This window comes from Elaeis guineensis, chromosome 1, assembly GCF_000442705.2.
Source record: "Elaeis guineensis isolate ETL-2024a chromosome 1, EG11, whole genome shotgun sequence".
Classification (NCBI taxonomy): domain Eukaryota; kingdom Viridiplantae; phylum Streptophyta; class Magnoliopsida; order Arecales; family Arecaceae; genus Elaeis; species Elaeis guineensis.
In genome coordinates, this window is record NC_025993.2 from 15,707,104 (window position 1) to 15,719,219 (window position 12,116).

Below are 12,116 nucleotides of genomic sequence, written 5' to 3' on the forward strand. Positions count from 1 at the left end.
ATATCCAAAGCAGGTCAGATTGGGTACGGATAATAATATGTCCCGCCATGAATCCGATCCAATATACCCTTAATCTAAATCCCTCCTTTCAAGGTTATAATTATTTTATAATGTTTACATGATGAATTTCTTACACGACTTGATCGGACTCAATCCCTCTTATCTATCCAATCGGGCCCCTCCACTACTCGATCCGACCTGACCTGATCCGACCCAACTCAAGACAGGCACGAGGCTGGTATGGGTATGGGATTTTTAATTGAGGGGCATGTGTAGATATGCCTGACCTACTCCAAGGTGGGTATGGGCTAGAGATGACAATTTTAGCTGACTTATTGGGTACCTGACCCAGCTTGATCCGAATGGGGTTGGTTCCCTCCGACTCGATTAGAACCTAGGATAGATATAGGTTCTAGGAAAAAAATATCTGAAATGGATTTGGTTGGGTATGAGAAATGGTATGTCCCACCCCGAATCCGATCCGATATAACCTTAATATATATCTCCCTTTCAAAATTATAATGATTTTAATTTGTTTACATATACTTGACCCGCATTGCTACGTGACTCGACTCGACTCGATTCGCATCTTTACGTGACCCAACCTGACCTAACCCGAGGCAGGTACGGGGCAGGTATGGGTATAGGATTTTTAATTGTAGGGCGGGTATGGGTATGGGTATGGGCTAAGCTGACCCGACCTGTTGCCATCCCTAGTATGGGCAGATATGGGTATGAGATTTTTAATTGCGGGGTGGATACGGGTATGGCCAATCCGATCCATACCTAACTCGTTACCATCCCTATTATGGTATGCTTGGTGTGAGGCGGTATTGGGGCAGTACAACATGGTAGTCATTGTGTGCTCACATGAAGGAGGATATCACCTTCTCATTCACACTTAGCAACTGATTTTTAATTTTGCTGAGAGTATTCATGTGCTCTAGTCAATTCAATCTTCAATGCATACAACTGCTTCTTGAGAAATCACTTGTAACTCAAAGATTTCTGCCTATATAGGTTCTCCACTTTTCCCAACAACATTAAATGTGAGACTTTTTCAATCATGTTGAGCATCCTTCATCTGTAAGACAACTTTGAATAGTTCCCCTTGCCTTCATTTCAATCTCTTTCTAGTCAGCAGTCGCTACCTCCACTATATTCCCTGGCATTGTCTTGTGCAAACCCTTGAGCAACAACACATTTTTATCCTTTGCTTCAAGTTGAAGTTTCCCATACCTTGAACTTCTACACCATGAATAAGGACTGCATTTTGTTTGCAACCATTGCCCTTTAGCTATGATTCCAATTTGTATGGAGCTAACCCCTAAGATCTTACAAGAATGGTGCAAAAGCACAAAAAGAAAAAAATAATGGAAGCAAAACAAATAAAAGATAAATTCAATACACAGCAGGATTTTACATGGTTCACCAAAAATTAGGCCACTCCATGGTCCAAAGGTGCCAAGAGAGAATTCCAGTAGAAAACAAGTAATATAAAATAACCTGTTATAATGTTTCGCTACTTGGACTAAGTCTTCCCACTCCCTTGGAAGAAACCCTTCCCCTTGCTAAATATTGTGGATACAAGGGATCGCCTACTAAACCTTACACTTTCCTTCAAGTAACTTTTAGGCCTTTTCATTGCTGAAGCCATTCTCTAGCTCTCTCTTGCAAAAAAAACTGCTTTATTTTTCTCATACCGCAGAGCTCTCTCTTGCAAGAACTGCTTTCTTTCTCTCATTGCTCTAATTTCCCCAGCTTTGTGGAGAAATCAAGGCCATTAGATCTTGAAGTTTGTATAAAGATGACTGTGAGATAAGATGAAGCCAAAAACAAATTAAGACTATAATTTACAGTGCACAACTCCACATCCAAATAGAATCTTATAAGGCTCGCTACTTTAATAGTCCCAGTTATGGTTAAAATAGCAGAGCAGCCCTCACTTTCTCTTTTGTCATGGTCAGGCACCAATGCATTCAATGCCTAAAGAGAGCCCAATGCTCTTTCCACTAAACAATCCTAAACCACCTCTGACTTCTAATGAGAATAGTAGTTAATTCCTTTTGTCTCCGAAATCTCACCGTAACCAAGCATTGAATTTGTATAAACTTTATAAATTTACCACTCTGCAACCAAAGCAAGATAAGAAAATATATTCCTAAGAGTTGTTCTAATGCATTTATTTCGGTGGCCTTGAAGGCTTTTAAGCTTGGCTGAAGACACTGGAGATGGGATCCAAGGCCTTTTCTGGAGGATCTAGGTGTAATTTTTTTTCTTTTGGAGGTTACAAAGTTTTCCCGCCCCATGTTCAAATTCTTCATAGGGGGACTCTTAAAAATGGCTGTCATTCATAATTTAGTAGTTGTCCTGTGATTTGATTGATATGGATTGGAGTCGGTAGCAAGATGATATTTATAGGAAAAGCCTTAATAATCTATCTGAAAATTTGTGGATCAAAAAATGGCAACATATGGTTGGTAAAGATTAAAAATTATGTGTCTTCCTGAAGTGTTTTAATGATGGGTCGGTGCCTTCATGGCGGTTCTCTAGATTCAATTCCTGTGTATGATGGTGCCTGGCCTCTTTATCACGCTAGCAGGGACAAATGCTTTCTATCTAGTGCCCTTTTCTTGATGAATGTATGGAATCTTTCTTCAAAGACAAGGCACAGTCAAAAGGGCTAGCCCCTAGCCCCATGTTTCATTCTGCGGAACATGTCTTTCAAGTCTTCTACTTAAAACTGTGGATATTTCTAAGGATATAGTAATATCAGCAAATAAGTTTGTTAATATTCAAATTTGCATTGACTTTGTAGTTATAAAATTTAATGCTTTACTCGAGGGTCTAACTAGCAGTCAAAGCTGCAATACCTATGATGGCTGAATCATGATACTTTGTTCATGTCAGTTGACATACTGCTCAACACATGCAGTTTTGAGCCTAGTGACAATTAAAGACATAAATTTAAAACACAACAAGAACAAGAAAAGATCAGAAAACATAAAAAGTCTAAAAGTGAATATTAGCCCCCATGCGGGGTGGGGCGACGGGTGTGGAGTCATAAAAATTGTATTCTTTTCTAAACTGCATCTACCAAGTTGCAGGTCTGGCATCATCATTGTGGCAATTCTTATGCTTTATAATCATTATCCTTGTTTTAGAACTCATTATTTGCAAAAAAAAGTATAGTGGACGCATGCACATTCTTTTCTTCTTCTTCTTCATCTTTATTTTGCCTCCATTTTTCATTTCACCTTTTCATCTCTTTGGATATTAGATGGAAAGAGATGCACAAAAAAGTCAATGCTCTAAGACTCAAATATGGCACTCCAATGAATCATAATGCAGTTTACACCGGCCCATACCTGGTTAAGTTAGCTACTGCAACCTGTATGCGGGCTTTTTAGCTTCTATATTGACCTTTATGAAACAAACAAATATTAGTTGGTCACTTCATGAGGTGATGCCAAACCGGTTGTTGCTGGTAACCAAACGGACTAGTTGACTTCATGACATTAGTAAAATGGCTCGTGCCCCCTTATTAACCTATTAGAGATGCATAATTAAAGAGTTCATTTTAGAACTTTGATTCTAGATATTCATGTGTTTTTTTTAAAAAAATAATGTGGAATTTTTATTAGTCAAATTCCACCACCATGTTGAAATAACTATGAGGTTTTCAATGCATGTAAGGCAATATTATTGACGTTTTAATTTTAAAAAATATTTTTATCTGGATTTGATAGAATTATCCCTATTAGAATTTGTTTATTCTTTTCCTTTTTTCTGCTTGGGGCACAAAGGTTCTAACTATGTGATAATTTTCCCTAGCTATCTGCTTTGCTCTCTGATGTTGGGCTAAACATCCGTGAAGCACATGTTTTTTCTACAACAGATGGTTATTCTTTGGATGTATTTGTTGTTGATGGGTGGCCTATGGAGGTAAGCTTCCTTTGCAGATTGAGATTCTTCCATTGAACCAAGTATCTTATTATCTTAGAACGTGGACTGGAATCATGAATCATTTACTTATACTTCTATTATGCCTTTTTTCCAGTTTTAATTTTTTACACTCCATGACCAAATCTTCTTTGGGGTCCCATTCTTGTTGTTTAGAATGCAAAATGTTAAATGAATGACTTATATTGTAGCTTAAGATTTGCAGGAAGCATATAAAAGTAACTGCGAAGCACGTGATTCACAAGTGCTTGTGGTTTAGTTTATCGAATGCATGAGAAGGTAAAAAGGGAAAATAAAAGACTTGATTGAGGACAAACCTTGGTAACTAATAATGATCAGCTTTTTTTCTTTTTTGTAATGGCTCAAAATATTGGGCTATTAAAAGGTACAAGAAATAAGTTGAAAGCAATAAAAATGAGAATGTTAAGATGGATGTAGTAAAACTAGGAACCAAATCCTGCAGGATTGGAACCGGCATCCATATTGGTAGGCCAGTGATATGGTACAATAAACTCTTGTGCTAAGCCATTTTGGCTTGAATCGTTAGAAAAATCGATGAGGGAGGGGGAGAGAGGGCTTTCGATGCTCTTTCTCCTTCGTGCATTAGAACAAGGGAGCCCGTATTTCAAAAAGGAGAGAGGGGCTCTAGTCCCTTTTTTCTTTTTTTTTTTTTTAAGTGAAGTCAGCAACCTTTGTCCACTTCACTTAAAAGATTTCAAAACAAGAAAATAAGTGAAGTTGGCATTGGTTGCCGACTTCACTTAAAAAAAATCAAAAAAATGAGAAAGGGAACCATTCTTAGCAACGAAGGCGGAACTATCTTGAACTGCTTGGTTTGGGGCATACTGAGCTATATCGGCTGCGGATCGGGAAAGTTCTGACAATGAAATCAAGTCAACTAGGGAGGGGGAGAGGGAGAAGGAAAGAGAGGAAGAGAGGGGGGGGGGGAGAGGGTGACGCTGAGCAGTGGCTGCTAGAATAGGGCCAAGGGAGGGGGGTGAGAGGGCTTCAAAAGCCTTCTCTCCTCCATGCATCAGAACAGGAGCGGAACCCCTATGTCAAAAGGAAACAAGGGCTTCATAGACTAAGGAATTATTATTACTAGAAGAGTTCGCTAGACTACTAGTTGCATAAATTAAGGACAAAGTGATTTAGAATCTATTTAGATGATATGGCCACATCAATGAAGACTTGAGGAGCCCTCCAGTAAAGATCAGTGCTCTAACATTTGTTGTAGAATTTGGGTAGACAAGGTGAAGACCTAATGTATGATGGATGGATATTGTGAGACAGGTTGTGGAAAAGCTTGTAGGGTAGCAACATCAAAGGTAGACCTTAATTAGTATTGTTGGCAGATGATTTATTGTATAGCGGATTCCAGATAATTGCCATAAGGGTTGATGGTCATAGTTTTGGTTATACATGATCCATTTTGAATTTCCATCAATTTGTCACTATTGTAGACACGAGAGATTTGGATGCATATTTGAGAGTCTAATTTAGTAGAAGGGGAAAAAAGGAGATATATGAAAAAAATATTTTAAATAGAAAATTGATTTTCATAATAATAGATCAAGAAATAAATAAGATATTTTTAAACCATAAATATTTCCAGAAGATACTACTTGTTTGGAGGCAATAATGGATTTATAGAACAGCTCTTGTACCTTTCTGTCAAATGTTGAAGTTTGTGTGAAATTTTTCTTTTTTCGTTATTTTTACTTAACAAAGTTTTTGCACAAGAAAGATAGCTCATATGTAACCCTTTCGTTGCTTGCTTATAGTTGCTACCAATTTTTTTTTCTTCTTTTTACCTTTTTGGTTGGGAGGTTTGTGTTCCCATTCACCATGTGATTAGGACTGTCACCCTTGAAGTACAAGAAAAGGCTGCAAACAGGTCTCTTTCTGTGTGGACCACTGATACAAATAGGAACTTTGGCTCCTAAGACATTCCCATCCAAAACAAAGTTTATCCCATGTGAATATATTTTATGGAAGCACAATTGCTGTTAGTTTCCCTTCCTCATCACTCTGTTTCTTTAGGGTTAGGATATAGTAATGAGTAGTTCAGAAAGAAATAATGACTAGGGTGGTAGATGCGTGAGCAGTGATGTGAAGGGATTCTAGATGATTTTCCTACATGTACTCTATCTCAAGGCTCACCAAATTGGTACTGGAGGTCGTATTGGCAAGTGACTGGTTTAATATGGTATAAGTCTATACTCTGCTATTTTGGAGCATACTGAAAACAGGAAGAGAGGGGGAGAGGAAGAAGAGGGGGCGGGAGAGAAAGAGAGAGAGGGAGAGTGAGGGAAGGGGAAAGAGAAGGGGGATGGAATTCGGGGACGAGGGTTGCTGTGGATATATGGGGAGAAAGAGAGAGAAAGATGGAGATAGAGGGGGGAGAGAGAAACCCTAACTTGAACCTTTGGAGAGGGAGGGAGGGAGTGATGGCAGGTTCACTTAGGAGAGAGGGAGAGTTGGCATTTCAATGTCAATTGGGGAGTGCGAGATGAGCATGAGAGAGAGAGAGAGAGAGAGAGAGAGAGAGATGAGTCCCTATGTCAAAGAGTCCCCCTTTTAATCCATTTTGAAGCATGGAGCCGTCCTGATCAGGGATCGGTTTGGTTCGGCATGCCTTGAACCATCTAGTTTGGGATGCTTCAGCTTTCTTTACTTTGTCTCGTCTTCTTTCCCCTTCCCCTCTCTCTCTCTTCTCATTTTTATGCCTAGGTCCCACCTCTTGTCTTGGATTCAACAAAGCAATACAGACTCACATCTTGGACAACTAAACTCTTTGCTATCCCTAAGCACCTAACAATGTGCTACATTTGGTGTGCCCCATGTGTTTGACTCTTTGCTATAACCCTAAACTCAAGGATTGTGGACTTGTTCCAAACTGCCTGGTTCGGGGCATATCGAGCTATGCCGGTGGACTGGGATGGTTGCGTCGTTGCAGTGTTTGAAATGAGCAATTGGTGGAGGGGGAGAGGGAGAAGGAAAGAGGAAAGGAGAGCAGGGGAGGGAAGGAGAGGGAGAGAGAGAGAGCCTCGAGGCTGCTAGAGGGCTGAAGGAGGGGTCCCAGCAGCCGTCTTTCCCTCTTCCTTTCCCTCTGGCATCCTCCCCCTTTGGCAGCTCCCTCTCCCTCTCCCTCTCCCTTTATCTCGTTTTTCCTCTCTCATATTCTTCCTCTCTTTTGCTCTCGCTATCATGTCGAGCCATGCTCCATCGACCTCCATCTCTCTCCTTTCTTCCCTTTTCGTCTCCCTCTCCCCTCCTCTCCCTACCTCTCTCTCCCTTCTCTCCCCTATTCTCCTCCCCCGCCCTCTCTACTGCGTCGGTTTGGGCTTGACAGGGAACGACACAGGAGTGTACTGAGCTGTGCCACAAGCTGACCAATTCGGGCCTAGTATCAGCAAAATGAACCTTGCTAAAATCTAATAGACTAATAGTGTTGTGTCATGTGTGCTCGATGTGTCAGGCATGTATCATTTTGCAGATATATTTCTAGATGGCATTTTAAGCTGGACTCACATGTCCTAGCAATACTGGATTGTATTTTAGAGAGCTTTGTGAGATTTAGGTGAATGGACGCCCCAAGACTTCAGTTATTTGTGGTCCATGAACAAGGAAATCGATTGTGAGAAGCAATTATCATTGTTGTTGCCTAACAAACTTAGGGCATATAATTCTCTTATTAAATATTGTATACCCCATGAATTTAGGCCTACGGATGCTCCAAATAGTTTATCATTTTTTGCGGTTTTTTATACTTTATTTGTGAAGAGGAAGATACATTGGTGAAAGAGAGATTGTGAACTTGTTTTGTTGATCTTCCAATACTTTGACTACTTATAATAAGGTGAATATATATTTTAATCATATTTGTCAGTGCATGGAGCACGGAACATAAATGGAAAAGGAAGGGGAACTAACATGCTTTTTTTTTTCAAGTTATTCATGTCATATAAAATGTTGTAGGCATTTAAACTGACATGGTCTCCATGCTTTGGTATTAAAACAATTGATAACTCGAGTTTATATGGGTTACGAAATACTTGCTTTCCATCTAAGAAAGAGTTCTTAAACTTGTTTAGACTTTTTTTGTTATATGCATTTTCCTAGCTTTTTGGACCCCTATTCTAATTGGATCACTAGTAGAATATTCTAAGCTCCACTTCATTAAACTTGGGACAAGCCTATTATGATAAAAAAGGGTCTTATAGTGTTGATAGAAACATAAGTAGGCTTATATGCTCAATAAGAGCACAAGATTCAAATGGACCCCATAATCTTAGTTGGTCCAAATTGGGTTACTATACTATAATCAAATCAGATCGGATCAATTCTTCAAAGATGACCAATTTCAAATGGACTTGGAATTAAAACAAAATCAAATTATTTGGGACTTCTCTCAATCGGTAAAAGCCATGGTTTATCGTACCGGCCTGAACTGACTGGTACGACCCATATCGAATCAAACCGATGAGGAATCGGTTCAATTTGGGCCTTTTTCGATAAAACAGTCGAATCGTACCGAACAATCGATTCGGTACGGTTCGAGCTCGAACCGCTTAGTACTAAGTGGTATGGCTCAATTCGGCTCAGTTCGCGCATTCGAGCTCGAACCGCTTGGTACTGAGCGGTATGGCTCAACTTGGCACGAACTAAGCCATATCGACAGCAGCACATGGAGGGGGGTGGGGGGGCCAGGTGGGGCGGTGTGCTCCACGTGAATTGAGCCATACCGACAGCGGCACATAGAGGGGGGGGCCCGAGGGGGGTCTGTGCTCTATGGTGCATATGGGGGGGTTGTGCCTTTGTGGTGGGGCTGAGCTACCAATTATTGGTAGCCTGAGCCTCAGTTCATTCATTGAGACTTTGAGAGTCACTCGAGATCGAGAGGCGAGAGCATCTGCTCTCCGACTTCGACGACAGGTGCGAACGAAGCTAAAAAAAAGAAAAAATTTAAAAAAAAATTCACAACTCCTTTGATGAGGCGACTAATTTTGATCGAAAGTAAAGTAATCTTTCGTTCTATCACTAAATATTTTATTTTTCATCTTTTTTTGATCAATAACTATTAAAAAATAAAAAAATAAAAAAATGATGTCAAAATTTATGATTTTGGTATGATTTCATTATATGTTGTAGATTATTAGACGATTTACATGATAACACTAAAATTATTAATTTTCGTTAATTATTTTTTTAAATATATATATTTAAAAAAAAATTAAATAAAAAAAATAAAAAAAAATTATTAAACTGTGGTATTTGGTTAAACTTGTAGAAACGAGTAAGGAGCCAGAGCGTGATATTGGCTGGAAGCATGGTGAGATGCTCTTAGCTCGACATCATTGAAGATGCAAATGATGCGGCATAAAGTTCAAGGGAGGAGGGGTGACTAGATTGAAGATGTATTTGGTTGGTGGTTATCAGTATGTGGCCATGTGTCGGAAATATCCACAGGAGGTTCGACAGCTTGTGAAGAAGTACTTCACTGATCAGAAAGCAACGAAGGAGAGGGCAAAGGAGAAGAGGACAGAGGTGGACCGTTGAGCTGGAGAGCCATCTTCATATCATTTTAGAGAGTCAGAGGAGGCCTTTGCTCCATATGACGAGGAGACAGAGATTGAAGCTGCCATTCGGACAAGTCTGGATGATCAGTACAGGCTGGAGGATATGGCCAAATATAGAGAGCGATTTGGACCGTCATTTTATGAATCGGGGTCCGACTTTACGATCGCTAGAGGAGAGTGAGTTCAGGAGAACTATCTCTGTTAGGGAGTCAGTCAGTAGAGGCAGGAGGGGTATTTCATCGATGCTGGGGCTTTTGGCAGTAGGAGGTTCGACAGAGATATTCCAGTAGGAGCCATCATTCATGATTTAGATCCACATGCTTTTTCTAGCAAGGATTCAAAACAGCAGAGGGTTGATACCATACTGAAGAAGGATATGTGGCGAGCTATTAGATCATGATTTTATTTTAGTCATATTTCAGCAAATACAAAGGGCAATATTTACTATCGGTCTGTCATTTCAGTCATACAGACTGCCGTCCCCGATGTAGATCCTCTAGCATCCAGGGATATCTATGGTCAGCTTCTTGATAATAATAAAGAAGATTTGGAGAGATGGATATCTTCTTACAAGAGTAAATGGCCCATATACGGGCCGACGGTGATGTGTGATGGCTGGTTCGATCCTACTAGATGGAGTATCATAAATTTTTTGACATATTGTGATGGAAAAATATTTTTTCACAAATCAATTGATGCTTTAGATAGGGTGCACGACGCTGCATATATTCTTAGACTGATGAAGGAGGTGATTGATTCAGTTGGAGAGCAGAATGTCGTGTAGATCATCACAGATAATGGATCGCAATATAAGGCCGCTAATCAGTTGCTGATGGAGTAGCGATCGCATATTTACTGGACATCATGTGCTGCACATTGCATTGACCTCACATTGATGGATATTGGAAAGCTTCGTAGAGTGCAGCAGACAGTGGATACAGTCCAATCTATTACTAAATTTATCTACAATCATATATGGGTGCTGTCATTGATACAGAAATATACTGAGGGAGAGATCTTGAGATCGGATGTCATACGGTTTGTTACAAACTATATAGCATTGATAGCTTTCTACAAAAGAAAGCAGTCTTACGTCAGATGTTTGTCAGTACCGAATGGCAGGAGAGTAGATATGCGAGGGTCGGCACTGAGGAAAGTCATATGGAGAACTTGGTGACCAGTCAGTCATTCTGGCAATGGACTGATAAGATAGTGAAGGTTATCAAGCCATTATATGAGGTGCTTCGCACCGTGGACAGCGAGCGATACCTCCAGATGGGCTTCTTGTATCACATGATGGAGAGGGTAAAGAAACAGATCGGTGAGATAGATCCCAAACATGTTCGAAAATACATCAACATCATTGAGTGCCGTTGGAACTATCAGATGGGTAGGAATTTGCATCTAGCCGATAAGCATGAATTCAAGAATCATCTAAAATTTTTTTTTCTTGTTCTAGTATAAGTTTGCTTAATCATTTGTGAAATTTATTTTTCGCTTACTATTTGAATTCGAGGTTCCAGTACAGCATACCTGGGATAGATATGGATAATGAGCTTCTCATTGTTCTCCGTAATGTTATATATAAAATGGTGTCCGATCTCGAAATTACATCTGTATCTGCAAGAGGTACGTTAGATCAATTAAGGTGTGATCATTTAACTTAATAATATATTTGTTATTAAAATAAATATATTTTTCACAAATGAAATAGTTTAGAAAGGGGACAGATAGTTTTGAAGTCTCATCGGCTGTTGTAAACAAAAAGAAGAATCCAGATAAATTACATATCAACAGGAAGGACTTTGTTGACATCACGTGCCTACTAATATCATGAAATCTGATATGTAATTTTGTTTAATTTTGTGCTAGCTGAATGGTGGATTCATTTTAGACAGTTCGCACCAAATTTGAAAAGTGTGGCTATCCGCATTCTTTCCCAGACGGTCTTCTTTAGTGGGTGTGAGCATAATTGGTCAACTTTCGTCTTTATCCACAGCAAATAGAGAAACAGTCTGACATAGAAGCACCTCAACAATCTTGTTTATGTGCACTATAATTTGAGATTGAGGCTAAAATATATCTAGGATGAAGTACAGCTGAAGTATACGGATCCGAATGATAGATGATTATGCCATGGATGATGAGGATCCGATGATTAGATGGCTTGCAGGCCAGTAGCAGGAGCCAAAATTTGATAAGTCAGGATCCTCTCTACGATTAGCTAGTGTGGTAGTTAGAGAGATCAGAATGGATCCAGGGTAGTGGAAGATAGAAATATTTCACATAGAGTTCTAGCGGATCAGCTACAACTTGAGGGATCACAGGGGAGTCATTCATCACATGACTCCATGTCTGAGTCATCTAGTTAGACGTTTGAGTGAGAAATGCTGAGATGAGGCTGGTCATAGAGGGGCATCAAGGGAGCTCGAAAAGGTAAAGAAAAAAGAACGGTAGTTGTAGCACCCTCGAGAGTGCAGGAGTCAGTTCTCTCAGATTCAGAGACCAGCGGCAGTGAGAGTGATGATAGCAGTCATGGATTTGATAATGAAGGAGGGATTGAAGGATACG

The 12,116-nt window shown here is 39.8% G+C and overlaps 1 protein-coding gene across 12 annotated transcripts in view; it reads left to right on the forward strand.

Annotated features, from left to right (window-relative positions):
* LOC105037999 (serine/threonine-protein kinase STY17) overlaps positions 1 to 12,116 on the forward strand; it is a 62,248-nt gene that overhangs the window by 12,126 nt on the left and 38,006 nt on the right. For all 12 annotated transcript variants that reach the window (XR_830637.4, XR_830639.4, XR_002164034.3 and 9 more), the window contains one exon: positions 3,835 to 3,945. Coding sequence is in view for 9 of the 12 variants with exons in the window: in XM_073250932.1 (XP_073107033.1) it covers positions 3,835 to 3,945 (111 nt within the window). In the remaining 3 variants the exon portion in view is untranslated. The remainder of the gene's footprint in view (positions 1 to 3,834; positions 3,946 to 12,116) is intronic.